The sequence below is a fragment of the Anomaloglossus baeobatrachus genome, chromosome 3 (assembly GCF_048569485.1).
Source record: "Anomaloglossus baeobatrachus isolate aAnoBae1 chromosome 3, aAnoBae1.hap1, whole genome shotgun sequence".
Classification (NCBI taxonomy): Eukaryota; Metazoa; Chordata; class Amphibia; order Anura; family Aromobatidae; genus Anomaloglossus; species Anomaloglossus baeobatrachus.
In genome coordinates, this window is record NC_134355.1 from 670,392,470 (window position 1) to 670,410,259 (window position 17,790).

At 48.1% G+C, this 17,790-nt stretch overlaps 1 protein-coding gene across 1 annotated transcript in view; it reads right to left on the reverse strand.

Moving 5' to 3' along the window:
- The window catches only part of PKHD1 (PKHD1 ciliary IPT domain containing fibrocystin/polyductin), an 832,619-nt gene that overhangs the window by 739,734 nt on the left and 75,095 nt on the right, over positions 1-17,790 (reverse strand). The window contains exons 12-14 of the mRNA XM_075341622.1: positions 14,716-14,805; positions 11,147-11,285; positions 8,327-8,441 (exon numbers count right to left, since the gene is read on the reverse strand). Coding sequence (XP_075197737.1) covers positions 8,327-8,441; positions 11,147-11,285; positions 14,716-14,805 — 344 coding nt within the window. The remainder of the gene's footprint in view (positions 1-8,326; positions 8,442-11,146; positions 11,286-14,715; positions 14,806-17,790) is intronic.

A 17,790-nucleotide genomic window follows, 5' to 3' on the forward strand; every position in this document is an offset into this window, starting at 1 on the left:
ACTCAGGATCAGTAATGTCATGTATGTACACAGTGACTGCACCAGCAGAATAGTGAGTGCAGCTCTGGAGTATAATACAGGAGGTAACTCAGGATCAGTAATGTCATGTATGTACACAGTGACTGCACCAGCAGAATAGTGAGTGCAGCTCTGGAGTATAATACAGGAGGTAACTTAGGATCAGTAATGTCATGTATGTACACAGTGACTGCACCAGCAGAACAGTGAGTGCAGCTCTGCTCAGCTGCTGCTCACTGTGGTAATTGAGGTGTGGTCGCTTCTGATCCTGGTGTGTGCTCCTGAGCTCCTGAGAAGGAAGACCTCTCCACCAGGGACCTGCTCTCTCCTCCCCAGGGAGGGAGCGGGTTGCTGGGCATGGGCGATGGAGCCAAGACCCCTGCTTCTGTTCCCCGAACCAGGCCGGCGGGGATCAAGAAAAGCCAGCAACCGGCCTGCTCATCTGAGGACTCGGGGGTGAGGCCCTTCACCAGGAGTCGCAGTAATGTGGCTCCTACTCCCCCCGGGTCTGTGGAGACCCCGAGAAGCTGCAAGGCTTCCAGCATAGAGGAAATGCCTGCAAGTGTGCATGATAGCCGTCCTTCCGGAGGAGAGCCGAGTACTCACGGAGGTGAGGCCGACCTTGCTGAGGAGGGATGGGGTTCGCAGCGACCCCGGGAGTCTGTGTCCACCTATGGCTCCCGGGTCATGAATCATCTCCGTGAGTATGAAGAGGCTAGCAAGACCATCAGGAGACTCCGGGAGGAGCTGCGCTGCACAAGCGCCAAAGCTGCCACAGCCTCCAGGGCCCGGAAGACCAAGCTCCTGGCAGAAATTAACAGCTTAAAGCAGGAAATTAATGAATTGGAGGTGAGAAAAGCATTTATTAGAGAAAAAAGTGGACCGTTTAAAGAAAAACTAATGAGTGAGGACCGGTTCCGGCAGATGGCTGATAACAGAGAGCAGAGGCTGATGGGTCTGCAGCCTGAGAGCCAGGTAGATGATGATGATGATGATGATGATGACCACCAGCAGAAAGCCCCACCTGGCAGCCTGCAGAGCCACCCGCAGGCCACGTGCAGCGAGCTTCCTGCGGGACAGGCGGCAGTGCCATCTAGTCGCGGTCCTGCTGGCTCTGGGGAGGACAGTGACCACAGCAGCCAGGGAGGGGCGCTAATGGCGGAGATCAAGCTGCTGGAGTCCCCAGTGTGCCTCCAGAACTTCCACCTTGGTGATGATCTACCAGAGGAGGCACCTGGGGGCAAGAGCAAGGCGAAAAAGAACAAGCCAAAGCCGCAAGAAACGGTAAGCTACGTGTATGCCCCCCTCCCTGTACCCCCAGAGCCGGCCGCAGGGTCAGCTTGCTGTATAAGCCCCGTTGCCCAGCCCAGCCCGGGTCCTGCTGTGGATTCGGTGCAAAGGCGCGGGGAGATCACAAAGCGAGATAGCGAGGTGCAGAGCTGCGTTTCTGCTTGTAGTAGTGGGGACGTAGCAGGGGATGCATCAGCCGAGAGGCTGGACAGTGAGGGCGGCCCGGCGGCGGGCATTCGGTCAGGCCGCGATACTGTGGTGCGCTCCCCTGTGGGAGGGGGGAGCAGCCCAGTGTCGGGGGCAGCTGCGGAAGCCTCGGCGCCTCTAAATACTGTTGCTGCTGATCACTCAGTTGAGAAGCGGCGGCAGTGTGAGGGGGCTGCTGGGGCTGAGAATCCCAGTCCTCCCACGAAGCCTCTGTTCTGTGTTGGTGCCGCTGGTCAACCGGATACTGATAGTGAGGATCAGCGGCACCTCACAACAGCTAAGGATCAGCGGCGCCCTGCTCAGAAGTCACTAACTGATGACGCGGAGGGCACTCATAAGACCAGGGGTGAGGGCGCCTCCAGTTCTATGGAGGTGGCTGAGCCCCTTGTGCCCGATGATGCTGAGGTTAACATGTCACCCACTCAAGGTACTGGTTCAGCAGGTGTGAATGTGGTGGTGGGGGCAAGTGAGGAAAAGTCTGAGGGTGTGAATATTGGTGAGGGTGCTGGTATGATGGATGGTGAGATGGAGGTGGGTAATGATGAGGTAATTACTGGTCCAGTTGTCCCCCCGGTGGTGGCAGCACCTGTCAGGAGTTATGCCAGTGTCACCGCTGGGGGAACCAGGGCGTCCTCCTCGTCTCCGGCCTCTGTGGACGGCATATTGCAACGGCGCCTCCTGGAGGCTCTAAAGAGGGGTGAGAGATCACTAAATGTAGAGGGTCGAGAGGTTGATCTATCCTTTTGGATAGAGAGGCATGGCCTCGGGGCCTTCCGAGAGCAAAGAGAGGGGGATACTGTGTGGTCCCTCCCGACAGCCGGGCCGGCCCGTGTGCGTAGGAATGTGGTCCATCTTCAGTGGAGGGGCAGTGATGCGTGTCTTCCACGGAAAAAAGTTGTGGAGCTCCTGCTGGGGATGGGCTTCAAGGCGAATGACATCTACGCTTTCTTACATTTCTATGGCACGACCGAGTTTGATATCAGCTTTGTTCGGCCGGAGGGGCTTGAGCTCTTCTGGTCGAATTATGAGCTGGTAAAGAACGAGCCTGGCTGGCGAGACTTTGACGTTCAGGCAGTGTCTCGCCAAAACCAGGTCAAGAGAGTGACCGTGATGACTTGTAACGAGTCACTCTCTTGTTTTGACATCATGACGTGGCTTAGTCGGTACGGGGAGGTGGTGGAAATGCCGAAGAAAAACCGAGACGAGTTTGGTATCTGGTCAGGGGCCTGGACGTTTTTGGTAAAACTTAAGCGTTCAGGTGGTACGGTTGCCCACATCCCATCATCTGCCTTCCTGGGTAGGGATCGTATCCTGGTCCACTACCAGGGGCAACCGAAGCTCTGTCACAAGTGTGGCGACCCCACGCGCTTTAGTGCAAATTGCACTGTGCAGAAATGTGCATTGTGTGGGGATGTCGGCCATCTCGCCGCATCTTGTAAGGAGATTAGGTGCCACCTGTGTGGTGAGTTAGGTCATCCGTTCAGCCGTTGTCCTCGCTCCTTTGCTAATACAGTCAGGACCCCGGTGGGAGAAAGTCGAGAGGCAGATTCTGCTGGGGAAGGGACTGGCAGAGGTGAAGGAGCTGAGGGGCCAGGGAGGAAAAGCAGGCAAAAGACGCCTGCCCAGCTGAGGCGTCTAGATAAGCGCAGACAGGAGAGGCAGGTGGGCGAGCCCCGGCCAACTAGGGTGACCCCTGCTCTGGATGCCAGGCCTGCTGCTGAGGCCCCGAGGGACAATGAGTTGGATGAGGAGGCCAGGAGGATCCACAGGGAGGAAAATGCCACTTCCTCAGAATCCTCCCATTATGAAAGTATGGATGAGGATAATAGGCAGTGGCTACAGGAAAAGCGTAAGCGCGGCACCAGGAAAAAGAAAAACAAGGGAGATGTAACATCTTCTCCTGCTCTGACTAAGGTACCCAAGGAAGGTAAAGCCGACTCCCCTCTGGTGGGTCTCTCTAACCAGTTCCAAGCCCTTGAGGACACCTCTTCCTCTGAAGAGGAAGACGAGGGTGAGGTTCCGGCCTCGGCGGTGCTTACAGGAGGCGCCGAGTCTCCTTCTCCTGGGGATGCCAGGTCCACGGGGGGAGGGACTGGCCCAGAGTCCGGAGACGAGGACGATAATAGAAGCAAGAGTGTGGGAATGGACGTATCTGTGTCCCTCAAGAGGGGGAAGGATTCCTCCTCGGAGGCAGAAGATAGGAAGGGGAGCGGGAAAAAGAAAGCCGTCTAACTCAATCACCAATGATGGCGGTACCCACTCCGTTGACGCTGGCGTCCATTAATGTCGCCAGCATTAAGTCAAATACGGCTAGATTTGCGGCCTTTGATTTTTTCAGCCGGGTTGAAGCTGACATTTTCTTTTTGCAAGAGACCAGGCTGTCAAACACAGCGGAGGTGTTTAAAGCCAAAAGGGAGTGGAGACTCGGGCCCTCTTATTGGTCTCTTGCAGCCGAGCCGTATAGCGGAGTGGCGGTCCTCTTTACCGCACCGGTAGAATGCCGACGGGTTATTGAGTTAGAAATGGGGAGGTGCCTGATCTTAGATGTCCTCCTGAAGGGACAGGAGCTCCGGCTCATTAATATCTATGGTCCCCAATCTAAGTGGGACCGGAAGTGTCTCTTTATGAGGATCAAGCCCTACCTTTTTACGAGTCGGCAGGTTGTCTTTGGAGGGGATTTCAACACTGTCACGAGACCCCGAGATAGAGGAGGTGCCAGAGGCAAGCTGACTTATGATAGCGTCGCTCTTAATAGTATAGCTAGTGAGGCTCGCCTGGTGGATGTCCACATCCGGCACACCCCGGGCCACGAGGGGTTCACCTATCATAGAGGTAATTGTAGGTCCAGAATAGACAGGTTTTATTTAAAGGAGGAAGCCGTCTCTTCAGCAGTATCTGTTGTTGAGGTGGAGTTCTCCGACCACTGTTTAATTTTGTTTTCTCTGAATGTTACAGAGACCCCCCGGATGGGAAGAGGCTTTTGGAGGCTGAATTCGTCTCTCTTGGAAGAAGCGGAGATAAGACAGTCCTTTGAGGATTTTCTTCAGAGCCAGGTACCCTTACTGGATCTTTGTAGTAGTAAGTCAGAGTGGTGGGAGATGTTCAAGGAAAGGGTGGCGAGATTCTTCCGCCAGCTCTCAAGCCTCAGGAGTCTGGACAGGTACCGCCTGTACCAGGGCCTGAGGAGGAAACTCGAGCATCTTGTCTCAGCTGGAGGTAGCCGTGAGGAGATCTCCAGAGTGAAATCTTTGCTGAGGAGGTGTCAGTATGATAGGCACGCATCTTTGGTTTTTGAGAGGGATTATGGGAAGTACCGCTCGCCCGACCCTTACAGGAACTGCAAGATGTCAGTGAATAGTAAAGTTGTCACAGGACTGATTGACAGTACAGGGTCCCTGAGGAGATCCAGATCAGGGATCCTGGAGGTCGTCAGATCCTTCTACTCGCACCTCTTGGGGAAGAGGGATCTAGACTGGGATGAGATGTCGGCTTTCCTGGCTGAAGCTGTCCCCGAACCAGGGGTAGACCCTTCTCTTGATGTTTTGACGGAGATGATCACGGAAGAGGAAGTTAGGTTGGCGATTGAAGGGCTAGCCCTAAAGAAATCGCCAGGTCCAGATGGCTTAACATCTGAGTTCTACAAGACCTTTAAGGACGCCTTGGTTCCCCTCTTGACTGAGGTATTCAATGAGTGTCTTTCCTTGGGCACTCTGCCGAAGTCAATGAGGAGGTCTGCCCTGATCATCTTGTCAAAGGGTAAGGATCCGTCTTGCATTGAGAATTGGCGTCCCATAGTGCTTCTCAATGCAGACAGGAAGGTTTTGGCAAAGGTGCTGTTTAATCGGCTGGTGAAGTTTGCACCCCAGCTCCTTTCAGGGGCCCAGCATTGCTCTGTTCCGGGCCGCAGTACATTTAGTGCTGTGCTCTGTGTCCGAGAGGCAGTGGAGCAGGGTAGGGCTGGCCACTGGAAGGGGTACATGCTGTCCCTGGATCAGGCAAAAGCGTTTGATCGGGTTAATCATGAGTACCTCTGGTCTGTCCTTCTGAGGTATGGCCTGCCGGGGAGGTTTGTTGATTGGCTTAAGACCTTGTACGCTGGGGCAGAGAGTTTCCCGCTTGTGAACGGTTGGATTGGCAGCTCTTTTGAGGTTGGTTCTGGTGTTCGCCAGGGTTGTCCCTTAAGCCCCCTGCTGTACGTGTTTGCGATTGATCCTTTCCTTCGGAGGGTGGAGAGTGGACCGTTGGCAGGGGTCGAGATGGACCGGACGGCACCGGAATCCACTCTAAGGGTGGTGGCGTATGCTGATGACGTCACCATTTTTGTTTCCTCGGATGGGGAGGCAGAGTGGCTGATGTCAGAGGTAAATCGCTACTCTGAGGCATCTGGGTCCAAGATCAACCGGGATAAGTGTGAGAGTCTCTGGCTGGGAGGAGGAGATCCTGGTTTTGATCTCCCGGACACCCTTCCAGGACCCAAAGTTTCTGCAAAAGTTCTTGGCATCGAATTTGGCCAGGGGGATTACCCCAAACAAAATTGGGAAAGCAGGCTAGAGATCGCCACTCAGGTCAACCAATGGAAGGGTTGGTCTTTGACCCTAAGGGAAAGGGTAAACCTGATCAAAACTTACCTGCTCCCTTTACTCATCTATCTGGGCAGCGTGTGCATCTTGCCGGAGCCTCTCTGGACTCGGATCTACAGTTTGTTCTTCCAGATGTTATGGGTGAATAGACTGAACCTGATCAAGAGGGAGGTTACTTACCGTACGAGGAGACTAGGAGGGTTGGGTATGGTCAACCCTGTGGTATTCCTTGTGAATACCTTGATTAAGATCAATATTGCAAACCTCTGGAAAGATAGGGCTCCTCCGTGGGTATTCTCCTGTAGTGGATGGTTTCAGCCTTTCTTCCAGGAATGGGAGACAGGAGGGCAAGTGAAGGATCTTCGCACACCGCATGGACATCTTCCGGCTTATGCTACCCTGGTTCTGAAGGTAATTCGCCGGTGGGGACTGGGAATGTGGGAGATTAGGACTCTGCCAAGGAAGCTCCTTGACAAAAGGGTTCTGTTGACCCATTTCCAGAGGCCTCTGGCGCTCAGAGACTGCCCAAGTCGGGATTTTGGGGTGGGTTTGCATCTTTTAAATTCTATCAGAATCCCCTCGAAGTTTTGGGACTTGGCTTGGCGCTGCTTCCATGGGAAACTGTGTGTGAGGGACAATCTGAAGTGTAGGAGCTCTGAGGATAGGAATTGTCCTCGAGAGCAGTGTGGTACTGTGCTGGAAAGCATGGACCATTTCCTGCTTCGTTGTCCCTTTAACACAGAGGTATACAACAGGGTGGGCGCCTCCATTGGCTGGCCTCGGCTGGCCGGTCTCTCCTATGCGGAATGGGCCTATGGAGCGTTCAGAGACCTGGGTGGTCGGGACCGCTGCACTTTATTTCTAGTTAGCGTAGTGGTTAGGTATCACATGTGGAACGCACGGTGCTTAGTATCGACGCAACGGAAAATCCTCCCAGTGGATGATGTGTTTAGGACCATACTCGGTGACCTGGTGAAGGTGCGCTCTCTGGAGTATGAGAGACTGGGCGCGCGGAGGGCGGCTCTCCTCTGGAGGGGCTTTTCTTTTAGTGTGCCTTAGTCTACTCCTCTCCTTTCCTGGTGGGGGGCTGCTGCTGACACCCTAGATTTTTGTTTTGAGCAGTATACAGTGATGTAGGGCTGCAGGCGCCGAACCTGGGCTTTGTTGATTGTTTGTTTTGTTTGTTGATTTGTTGTTGGTTTGTATATATTGTATATATTGTGTATATAGATAGGGGTGTAGGTGTTAGGTTGGGTGGTGGCAGGAGGGGGGAGGTGGGTTCATCTTTTGGGACTTTGGGACATTGAGGTTTGGGTTACACACTGGCGCTGCCTGATCTGGTCCAAGGACGTTGGACATGGACTGAAGCATGAGACGCAGGACCAGCTCTCAGGTCGACGCAGGGGTGGGGATGGTGGTCTGGAGTGGGGGGTTCGTTTATAGATTTAGTTTTGTATATAGTCAGTATTGATTTTATTTATGTTTACGCGTGTGTATATAAAGAAAAAAAAAAAAAAAAAAAAAAAAATTTGCCGTACAGGCTATTTATTTTCTTTCCTGTTTTATGTTTGCTATTTTCTTTGGCAGCTGGACCAGAAGTCAGTGATGTCATTTATTATTATTGTGTATATAGGAGGGTTGTATGTAATAATGTGTGCGTGGAGAGAGCGAGCGGCTGAACCAGGGCTCAGTTACATGCAGCTGTTCTGATTGATATTTTGTTATGTTTCTGTTATTGTTATGTTTTTTTACTTTTATAATAAAAGATGTACAGGAGGTAACTCAGGATCAGTACAGGATCAGTAATGTAATGTATGTACACAGTGACTGCACCAGCAGAATAGTGAGTGCAGCTCTGGAGTATAATACAGGATGTAACTCAGGATCAGTAATGTAATGTACACAGTGACTGCACCAGCAGAATAGTGAGTGCAGCTCTGGTGTATAATACAGGATGTAACTCAGGATCAGTACAAGACCAGTAATGTATGTACACAGTGACTGCACCTGCAGAATAGTGAGTGCAGCTCTGGAGTATAATACAGGATGTAACTCAGGATCAGTACAGGATCAGTAATGTAATGTATGTACACAGTGACTGCACCAGCAGAATAGTGAGTGCAGCTCTGGAGTATAATATAAGATATAACTAAGGTAAATCTAACATATGTACCCAGTGAAATTATTGGTGTTCATACAATACTAATATGGCACAGTTTCTCCTATTTTACCATAACTCCATCCTCATGTGATTGGCTTATAAGCAGTTGAGCTTTATTGTCTGATTGTATCCAGAATGTATAGTTGTTTGTCTCCGGAGATACAAAGAAACCGCTTAATCTTGATCTGTGTGTAGAATATACAATGGATATGAATATACAGGAGACTTTGTAGATAAACTACACAACTACTAAGTAATGCATTCTAGTGCAGAGTTTATTTAGTCATTAATATATTCTGCCTGCTAATTGAGAAAATCCAGTTAGTCATCCATCTACAGGAGTGACCATCTACTTTGTATTCCTGTCATTGGTGAAATCTAGAGATGAGCGGATCAGGAAGGTTTTATTTATTGTGATAACCTTCAGGAAAGATTTTTTTTAACATCTTCACCTTGCTCTTACTCACAGGGTGTGGGGAGATGGCCACAAACTAAAGACTATTGGACTTTTTCCAGCTTGCAGCGCTGGTTATATCTATGTCATTGTGTTTTTTATTGTGCTTTCTTGTCAGTTTAAGTTCCCTTGTCTGTACACAATTAGAATGGGGAAGGGGTTGTGACACAATATCATTAGTTGGCTTCCTAGTACTCTAATGTAATCAGACCTGCAGTAGGATTCATTCACAAAAAAACATCTTCATACACAATAAAACGAAAGGCAATGACAACCGCTGTTTTAGTTATTCACTTTGTATGAGTTCAGAAGGTTATTGTTGTTCTCCTGGACCCTTATTTGCTTCAGAGCACCATTTATATAGTGGAGCTAGGTCTATCTCTTACTTACAGTAGGATTCATTGTCCTGCTTATTTTGTGGGGTTGTGAGTCTATAGTTCCCCTCCACAGGGGGCCTCCCTGATACACAACCCTGCAGACTGGCTGGAGACTGCCCTCCTTCTTACTTGGAGATACATTAAACAGATGTTTTAGGGGGTAGGATGTGATCAACTCTCGTGATACAAGGGGCTGATCCCAAAACAGGTAGAAAAGCGAGGAGACACATGTTCGTGGATGGAGTTGGTGTTGTGACGTGGAGAGAAGAGGCTATGTTGTTGCAGCCAGGTCCTGGTGCCCAAGAATGGACTATAGAGAATGGAGCTGGAAATACGTGCATCAGTGTGATATCCATCATCTGCCTTTGAGGAACTATCCTAAGGACTATTGTTACCGGCTGATGCTGGATACATGTTCTATGGTAATGATTTCCATCGTCAGTATTTGAGGAACTATCCTAAGGACTATTGTTGCCGGCTGATGCTGGATACATGTTCTTCGGTTGTGATATTATTCGCCAGGATTTGAGGAGGTATCCTAAGGACTATTATTGCCAGCTGGATACCCATGCTGCAGTTGGGATATCCATCGTCTGCCTTTGAGGAACTATCCTAAGGACCATTGTTGATGGCTGATACTGGATATATGTTCTACAGTAGTGATATCTGTCGTCTGGATTTGGGGAACTGTCCTAAGGACTATTATTGCCGGCTGGAGCTGGATACCCATGGTACGGTTGTGATATCCATCGTCTGCATTTGAGTAACTATCCTAAGGGCTATTGTTGCTGGCTGATGCTGGATACATGTTCTACAGTTATGATATCCGTCGTCTGGATTAGAGGAACTATACTAAGGACTATTGTTGTCTGCTGGACCTGGATACATGCGCTACGGTCGTGATATCCAACGTCTGGATTAGAGTTACTATACTAAGGGCTATTGTTGCCGGCTGATGCTGGATACATGTTCTACGGTTGTGATATCCATCGTCTGCATTTGAGGAACTATCCTAAGGACTATTGTTGTCTGCTGGACCTGGATACATGTTCTACGGTCCTGATATCCATCATCTGGATTTGAGGAACTATCCTAAGGACTATTGTTGCCGGCTGATGCTGGATACGTGTTCTACGGTTGTGATATCCATCGTCTGCATTTGAGGAACTATCCTAAGGACTATTGTGATATCCGTCGTCTGGATTTGAAGAACTATAGTAAAGACTATTGTTGATGTTGACGGCTGATGCTGGATACCTGTTCTACGCTTGTAATATCCATCGTCTGCCTTCAATCAACTATCCTAAGGACTATTGTTGTCAGCTGATGCTGGATACATGTTCTACGGTCGTAATATCCATCATCTGGATTTGAGGAACTATCCTAAGGACTATTGTTTCCGTCTGGAGCTAGATGCCCATGCTACGGTTGTGATATCCATCGTCTGGATTTGAGGAACTATCCTACGTACTATTGTTGTCGGCTGATGCTGGATACATGTTCTATGGCTGTGATATCCGTTGTTTGGATTTGAGGAACTATCCTAAGGACTATTGTTGATGGCTGATGCTCGATACACATGCTACCGTTATGGTATCCATCATAAGGACTATGTTTTGCTGTAAGGCCATGTACGGAAGAAATAAAAAGTGCTGCATATCTAACCTGCCTAGGTGATTAATATAACCCGCAACCTCAGATATCCACAAAGGGGTATATTACTATAAGGAAATAAAGCTTACTCCGAATATATTGAGAACTTCTGCTCTGAAGGACTTGGCTCATCCATATTTATGTGTAATACTATATTTACCCACTAGTGGCCGCTGTTACCACTTGTTTCAGCTGCTGAATCGGAGACGACCAGTTGACCATCCAGGTTTCTACCTTCAGAGAAGCTTCCTGCTTTTAAGCAATATCTTATATTTTGGCCTTCACCCCATTGTCTAAACACTTCATCACCGTGTCGTCGCCGGCTAGTGTTACGGGATATTTTCCTGACTCTTTGATTTCCTTCTATGTAATAATATCCAGTTTTTTTCAGTTTTTGTTCACATACCTGAAAGACTGTCCTGGGGTCAATGGGACATCCGGTGGGGATCGTGCGCTGAGGACCAATGAGCGTTGTTGAAGTGACAGCTCATCCATATCCGAAGATCGAGGTCCAACCCACATCTCGTAGAGAAGGCCTCTGTTACCTGCAGTAAGACAGGGGAAATCTGACCCGTTGCGATTAACGTCCACCAGTGATATGAGAGTAGACATCACAGGATTAAAAACAGCGGAAACCATTAACTGGTAACACTTCATACATATTAGATTAAAATGTCCCAATTCTCATGCTCTGAAACTCACCATTCACGCTGGATGATTCCTCTTCTTCAGCATTCTGCCAGAACTATAGGTGCAGGAACTTCCCTTGTCTCACTTCCCAGCATGGATTACACCGGACATTGTACAATCACTTGTCTTATGGCCGGTAAAAGGCCTCTATCTGCCCTCTGCCCTGATTATTGGTATTCCCATAGTTGTCACATATCCTCCCACTTTAAATATTCTTCACAAGGCGTAGACTTAAAGGGAAATTGTCATCAGAAAGTGACCAATCAGGTTTGTTAAAAGTATTTATAGAAAAAAAAAAAAAAGTGGTGTACCGCCCCTGCAGCAGTCGGACTGCTCGGATCCTGGGTTTGCTGTGGCTCGAGGGTCTCCGGACCTGGGGGCTCGCGGCCACTCGAAAGTAAAAAGGAGTTCTATGTACAGGGGATTAGTGTTTTTGACGCCACCCATGGTTCGCGGTAAAGGGGAGTATCACCACTGCCGATGGGAGTACCCAGAGGAGATGGAGTGGGGGCTGCCAGATGACATTCCCTCCACGGGTAGGGGGTGACCCCGGGACTCTGGATGATGGCTTTGCAGGAATGCGTGGTGAAGACGGAGCAGCAGTCAGGACGCAGGGGGAGAGCAGTGTACTCACTCAGGCCACGTGAATGGTGGTGCGACCATCAAATAGACACTGACACATGAGTAAACCAAGTCTCTGGGTGCCGCTGCCACTCTGGGGAGTTCGTCCAGGAATCCGCTCCCGTTGGTATTGCTGGTGGTCCGGAGCCTGCCTCCATGCACTGATGTTAAATGTTTCTGAGTGACCCCTCAGCCTGAAGCTTTCGGGGTCCCGCTCCCCTGTGAGCTGTGCTCTTGATGGCTGACACTTGGGATTTCAGTAGGCCGCATGGGTTGGAAAGCCCTATCCCCCTCATTGTGTTGGTGCCTTCGATTTCTGAGTTCTTAGGGAAAGTTCATAAAGAGACTATCCTCCACAGATGAATTATCAGGTTGCGTAAAGCTACTCCCTGATCTAGAGTCCCAGTACCCCACCGTGCTCGGTACCGGTCCAGTTACTAGATATTCTGGTGCCGACTGTTATCCAAAAGTAAGTCTGGCCCCTTTCTAATACCCTGCGACCGGGTCTCCGACTCCTCCGGTCCGAGACCACCGTCTGCAGCCTAGCCAAACTCTCCCAGTGAGCTACAACTCCCGCAGCTCCTCACTCTCTGAGGGCTACCACTAGACTTCAGGGAGCAGCTACCACCAGCTTCTCACTCTATGGGAGTACTATTTGACTGACTAAGTCCCTCCCACCAGTCTGCCTGACCCCTAGGCGGGTGGCCCTTTTTCAGCTAGACCACCCATTGGTGTGCCTGACAAGATGTGGTGTAAGGTGACTAGGATTTTAGTGCTGATGGAGCAACACCAAAGATTAGGATCCCAGAAACATGGAGGGTGAGTTCTGCACTATAAGAAAAAGGAGTGCAGTTCCCTGTGACACCCTGACTTGTCCAGGGGCGTCACAGTGGCAATGTTTTTTTTCCACCCGTATCACAATCTATATAGAAAATAGAAATCTTGTAATTTTCAAACCGGCCACTGGGGCTATTTTAGACTCCAACTTCCTGTTGTTTCAGGAAATGCACATATACCTTAGCAGCAATACATTGACTCACACCCTATCTTTTTATTAAAGTCTCACAAGCTCATTGCCTTGGAGTAACCCTCGACTCTGCTCTATCCTTCAAGCCGCACATCCAAGCCCTCTTCACCACATGCAGAGTAAAACTCAAAAATATCTCCCGGATCCGTGCTTTCCTTAACCAAGAATCAGCAAAAACATTAGTGCATGCCCTCATCATCTCCCGCCTCGATTACTGCAACCTCCTGCTCTCTGGCCTCCCTTCCAACACTCTTGCACCCCTCCAATCTATCCTAAACTCTGTGGCCCACTTAATCCACCTCTTCCCTCGCTACTCCCCAGCCTCGCCACTCTGCCAATCCCTTCACTGGCTTCCCATCACCCAAAGACTCCAGTTCAAAACATTAACCATGACTACCAAGCCATCCACAACCTGTCTCCTCCCTACATCTGTGACCTAGTCTCCCGGTACCTACCTGCATGCAACCTCAGATCCTCACAAGATCTCCTTCTCTGCTCCTCTCTTATCTCCTCTTCCCACAATCGTGTACAAGATTTCTCCCATGCCTCCTCCATACTCTGGAATGCTCTACCTCAGCACATCAGACTCTCCACTACCGTGGAAAGCTTCAAGAGGATCCTGATGACCCACCTCTTCCAACAAGCCTACAACCTACAATAGCCCTCAGTCCAGTAGACCACTGCACAACCAGCTCTGTCCTCACCTATTGTACCATCACCCATTCCCTGTAGACTGTGAGCCCTCGCGGGCAGGGTCCTCTCTCCTCCTGTAGACTGTGAGCCCTCGTGGGCAGGGTCCTCTCTCCTCCTGTAGACTGTGAGCCCTCGCAGGCAGGGTCCTCACTCCTCCTGTAGACTGTGAGCCCTCGTGGGCAGGGTCCTCTCTCCTCCTGTAGACTGTGAGCCCTCGTGGGCAGGGTCCTCTCTCCTCCTGTAGACTGTGAGCCCTCGCGGGCAGGGTCCTCACTCCTCCTGTAGACTGTGAGCCCTCGTGGGCAGGGTCCTCACTCCTCCTGTAGACTGTGAGCCCTCGCAGGCAGGGTCCTCACTCCTCCTGTAGACTGTGAGCCCTCGTGGGCAGGGTCCTCTTTCCTCCTATACCAGTCTGTCTTGTACTGTTAATGATTGTTGTACGTATGCCCTCTTTCACTTGTAAAGCGCCATGGAATAAATGGCGCTATACTAATAAATAATAATAATAATAATTTAATAAGCGTGTGCAGAAGTCATTGTGAAGGGAGATGGAACAAAGCTGTGACATTAACTACAGTGATTGGTGGATCCTGTGTATGTATGACGATATTACCTGTCATTGTAATCCGGACTCTGATGATAAAGAGTCTGCTGTAAACTCTCCTTCAAGTATACGTCGAAAAAATTTCCAGTAACTAGTTTGAAAATGGCAAGATTAATTATTTTGGTGGGGGTTTTTTTATAAAAATTGTGATGTGAAAAAAGAAAAACATTGCCAAAAGGTTTTAACAAGCACAAAATCCTGAGTTACACGAAAGGCGTTCTCATGATGTCTTCCTTTAAAACGTGTTTTTTTTTAATTATTGTTTTTAAGTATAATTTTCAAAAATTCTAAAGGTAAAATAATAATAATAAAAAAAAAAAGCAAAAGAAATATACTGTACCTGGATATGGAGCTTTAACATATTGGTCAGATGGGGCAGTTGTACATATGATGACCTGGGCTGTCAGGGATTTGATCTTGCAGGCGTTTCCTGTCATATTAAATGGAAATATTTATTATTATTATTATTATTATTATTATTATTATTATTATTATTATTATTATTATTATTATTATTAATAATAATAATAATAATAATAATAATAATAATAATTATTATAAATAAAACAATAAATAAATAAAATAATAAATATTTATAACATTAGTCTTTATTTTTCATTGTTAGAGGATAAAGCTCTCCCATAGGATGAAAATTAGAGGAGCTATGGATGGTCGCAGCCAGGGCTGATCTCATTGGGAGGCGTATCTGTTTTCGGTAAGCTTTCCCTATTGAAGCTTCAGATATTTACTATAACTTTGTGGAAAAAGAGCAGGGAATGTCACAGGTGTGTCACGGGTGACACAGTCCTGTGGTGTCTGGCTACAGAAGGTCACAGAATTTGGGTGCACAAACTGCTCCTTGACCTTGTATCATTCCTGCATGGTTTTCATCCCTTTCCCTTTAGGACCCTGCAGAGTTCCACAGCCTGTCAGCAGCTTTTCATCAGCACTTTCCTTGTTTCTTTATATACCTTGACTTCCTATTACTTGGTGCTGGTGATGTTTCACATACACTTATCAAATCTTCAGTGCAAGCAGGCGGCTTGCATCCATCTGGAGAAGCTTTGTGGTTGTTGCTGTTTCTCTTCCTGAGCTAACTGGAGCTAAGTTGTTTGTTGTTTTCCCGTGTGTGTGTTATCCCTGTGTGTCCTTTAGTGCCTAGTAGAGTTGACGAAGAGCTCATCCCATCCGCTCCCTACCTAGGACCCAGATTAGGGTCAGTCTAGGGCCCGGGTATCCAGCTCAGTGCATAGATGCGGAACACAGAGTTTCCCTTCCCTTTTGCCATTTACTTGGTACTTCCCAGTACCTAGCGTGACAGAGAAGCATTTATGAGCCACCATGTTCCATTGTTGGTTAGCCATTGGTGTCACCCTTTTTTGCTGCAGAGTGTCTGTAATTACTTTATCCTGCAAAAATATTACAAAACCGGAGCTCTGTGCTCTCCTTCTTCTCTCTGTGTTACAGATAGCAGCAGGTATGAGGAGCGTGTTGTACACAGATCTCCCCAGTATTGTGAGCGAAGAAAGCATATACAGTCTCAGGGAGGGCAAAGAAAACAGGCTGTAGATAAGGAGGCAAGAACTTGAAGAGGAAATAAGTGCAGGATAGAAGCTGTGTTGATATATGAGCTATTGAGGACAGCAGCACCTTGGATACGCAGAGAGCTCACATCCAGCCTATATTACAGGGAGAGACAATCCCACATGAGAAAAATCTGAAACTTGAAACAGACTGAAACTGCATAACTGAGGGGCCGAAAATGAATGATCGCATACTCAAACTTTATTCATTTTATTAGTTAAAGGTAACCACCTTCCAATATGTACATTTATTATTTTTTTCCATGTCAAAGGTGTCCATAGCCAGTAAGAGGCCCATATACAGTCAGGGCCAGAAATATTTGGACAGTGACACAAGTTTTGTTATTTTAGCTGTTTACAAAAACATGTTCAGAAATACAATTATATATATAATATGGGCTGAAAGTGCACACTCCCAGCTGCAATATGAGAGTTTTCACATCCAAATCGGAGAAAGGGTTTAGGAATCATAGCTCTGTAATGCATAGCCTCCTCTTTTTCAAGGGACCAAAAGTAATTGGACAAGGGACTCTAAGGGCTGCAATTAACTCTGAAGGCGTCTCCCTCGTTAACCTGTAATCAATGAAGTAGTTAAAAGGTCTGGGGTTGATTACAGGTGTGTGGTTTTGCATTTGGAAGCTGTTGCTGTGACCAGACAACATGCGGTCTAAGGAACTCTCAATTGAGGTGAAGCAGAACATCCTGAGGCTGAAAAAAAAGAAAAAAATCCATCAGAGAGATAGCAGACATGCTTGGAGTAGCAAAATCAACAGTCGGGTACATTCTGAGAAAAAAGGAATTGACTGGTGAGCTTGGGAACTCAAAAAGGCCTGGGCGTCCACGGATGACAACAGTGGTGGATGATCGCCGCATACTTTCTTTGGTGAAGAAGAACCCGTTCACAACATCAACTGAAGTCCAGAACACTCTCAGTGAAGTAGGTGTATCTGTCTCTAAGTCAACAGTAAAGAGAAGACTCCATGAAAGTAAATACAAAGGGTTCACATCTAGATGCAAACCATTCATCAATTCCAAAAATAGACAGGCCAGAGTTACATTTTCTGAAAAACACCTCATGAAGCCAGCTCAGTTCTGGAAAAGTATTCTATGGACAGATGAGACAAAGCTCAACCTGTACCAGAATGATGGGAAGAAAAAAGTTTGGAGAAGAAAGGGAACGGCACATGATCCAAGGCACACCACATCCTCTGTAAAACATGGTGGAGGCAACGTGATGGCATGGGCATGCATGGCTTTCAATGGCACTGGGTCACTTGTGTTTATTGATGACATAACAGCAGACAAGAGTAGCCGGATGAATTCTGAAGTGTACCGGGATATACTTTCAGCCCAGATTCAGCCAAATGCCGCAAAGTTGATCGGACGGCGCTTCATAGTACAGATGGACAATGACCCCAAGCATACAGCCAAAGCTACCCAGGAGTTCATGAGTGCAAAAAAGTGGAACATTCTGCAATGGCCAAGTCAATCACCAGATCTTAACCCAATTGAGCATGCATTTCACTTGCTCAAATCCAGACTTAAGACGGAAAGACCCACAAACAAGCAAGACCTGAAGGCTGCGGCTGTAAAGGCCTGGCAAAGCATTAAGAAGGAGGAAACCCAGCGTTTGGTGATGTCCATGGGTTCCAGACTTAAGGCAGTGATTGCCTCCAAAGGATTCGCAACAAAATATTGAAAATAAAAATATTTTGTTTGGGTTTGGTTTATTTGTCCAATTACTTTTGACCTCCTAAAATGTGGAGTGTTTGTAAAGAAATGTGACAATTCCTACAATTTCTATCAGATATTTTTGTTCAAACCTTCAAATT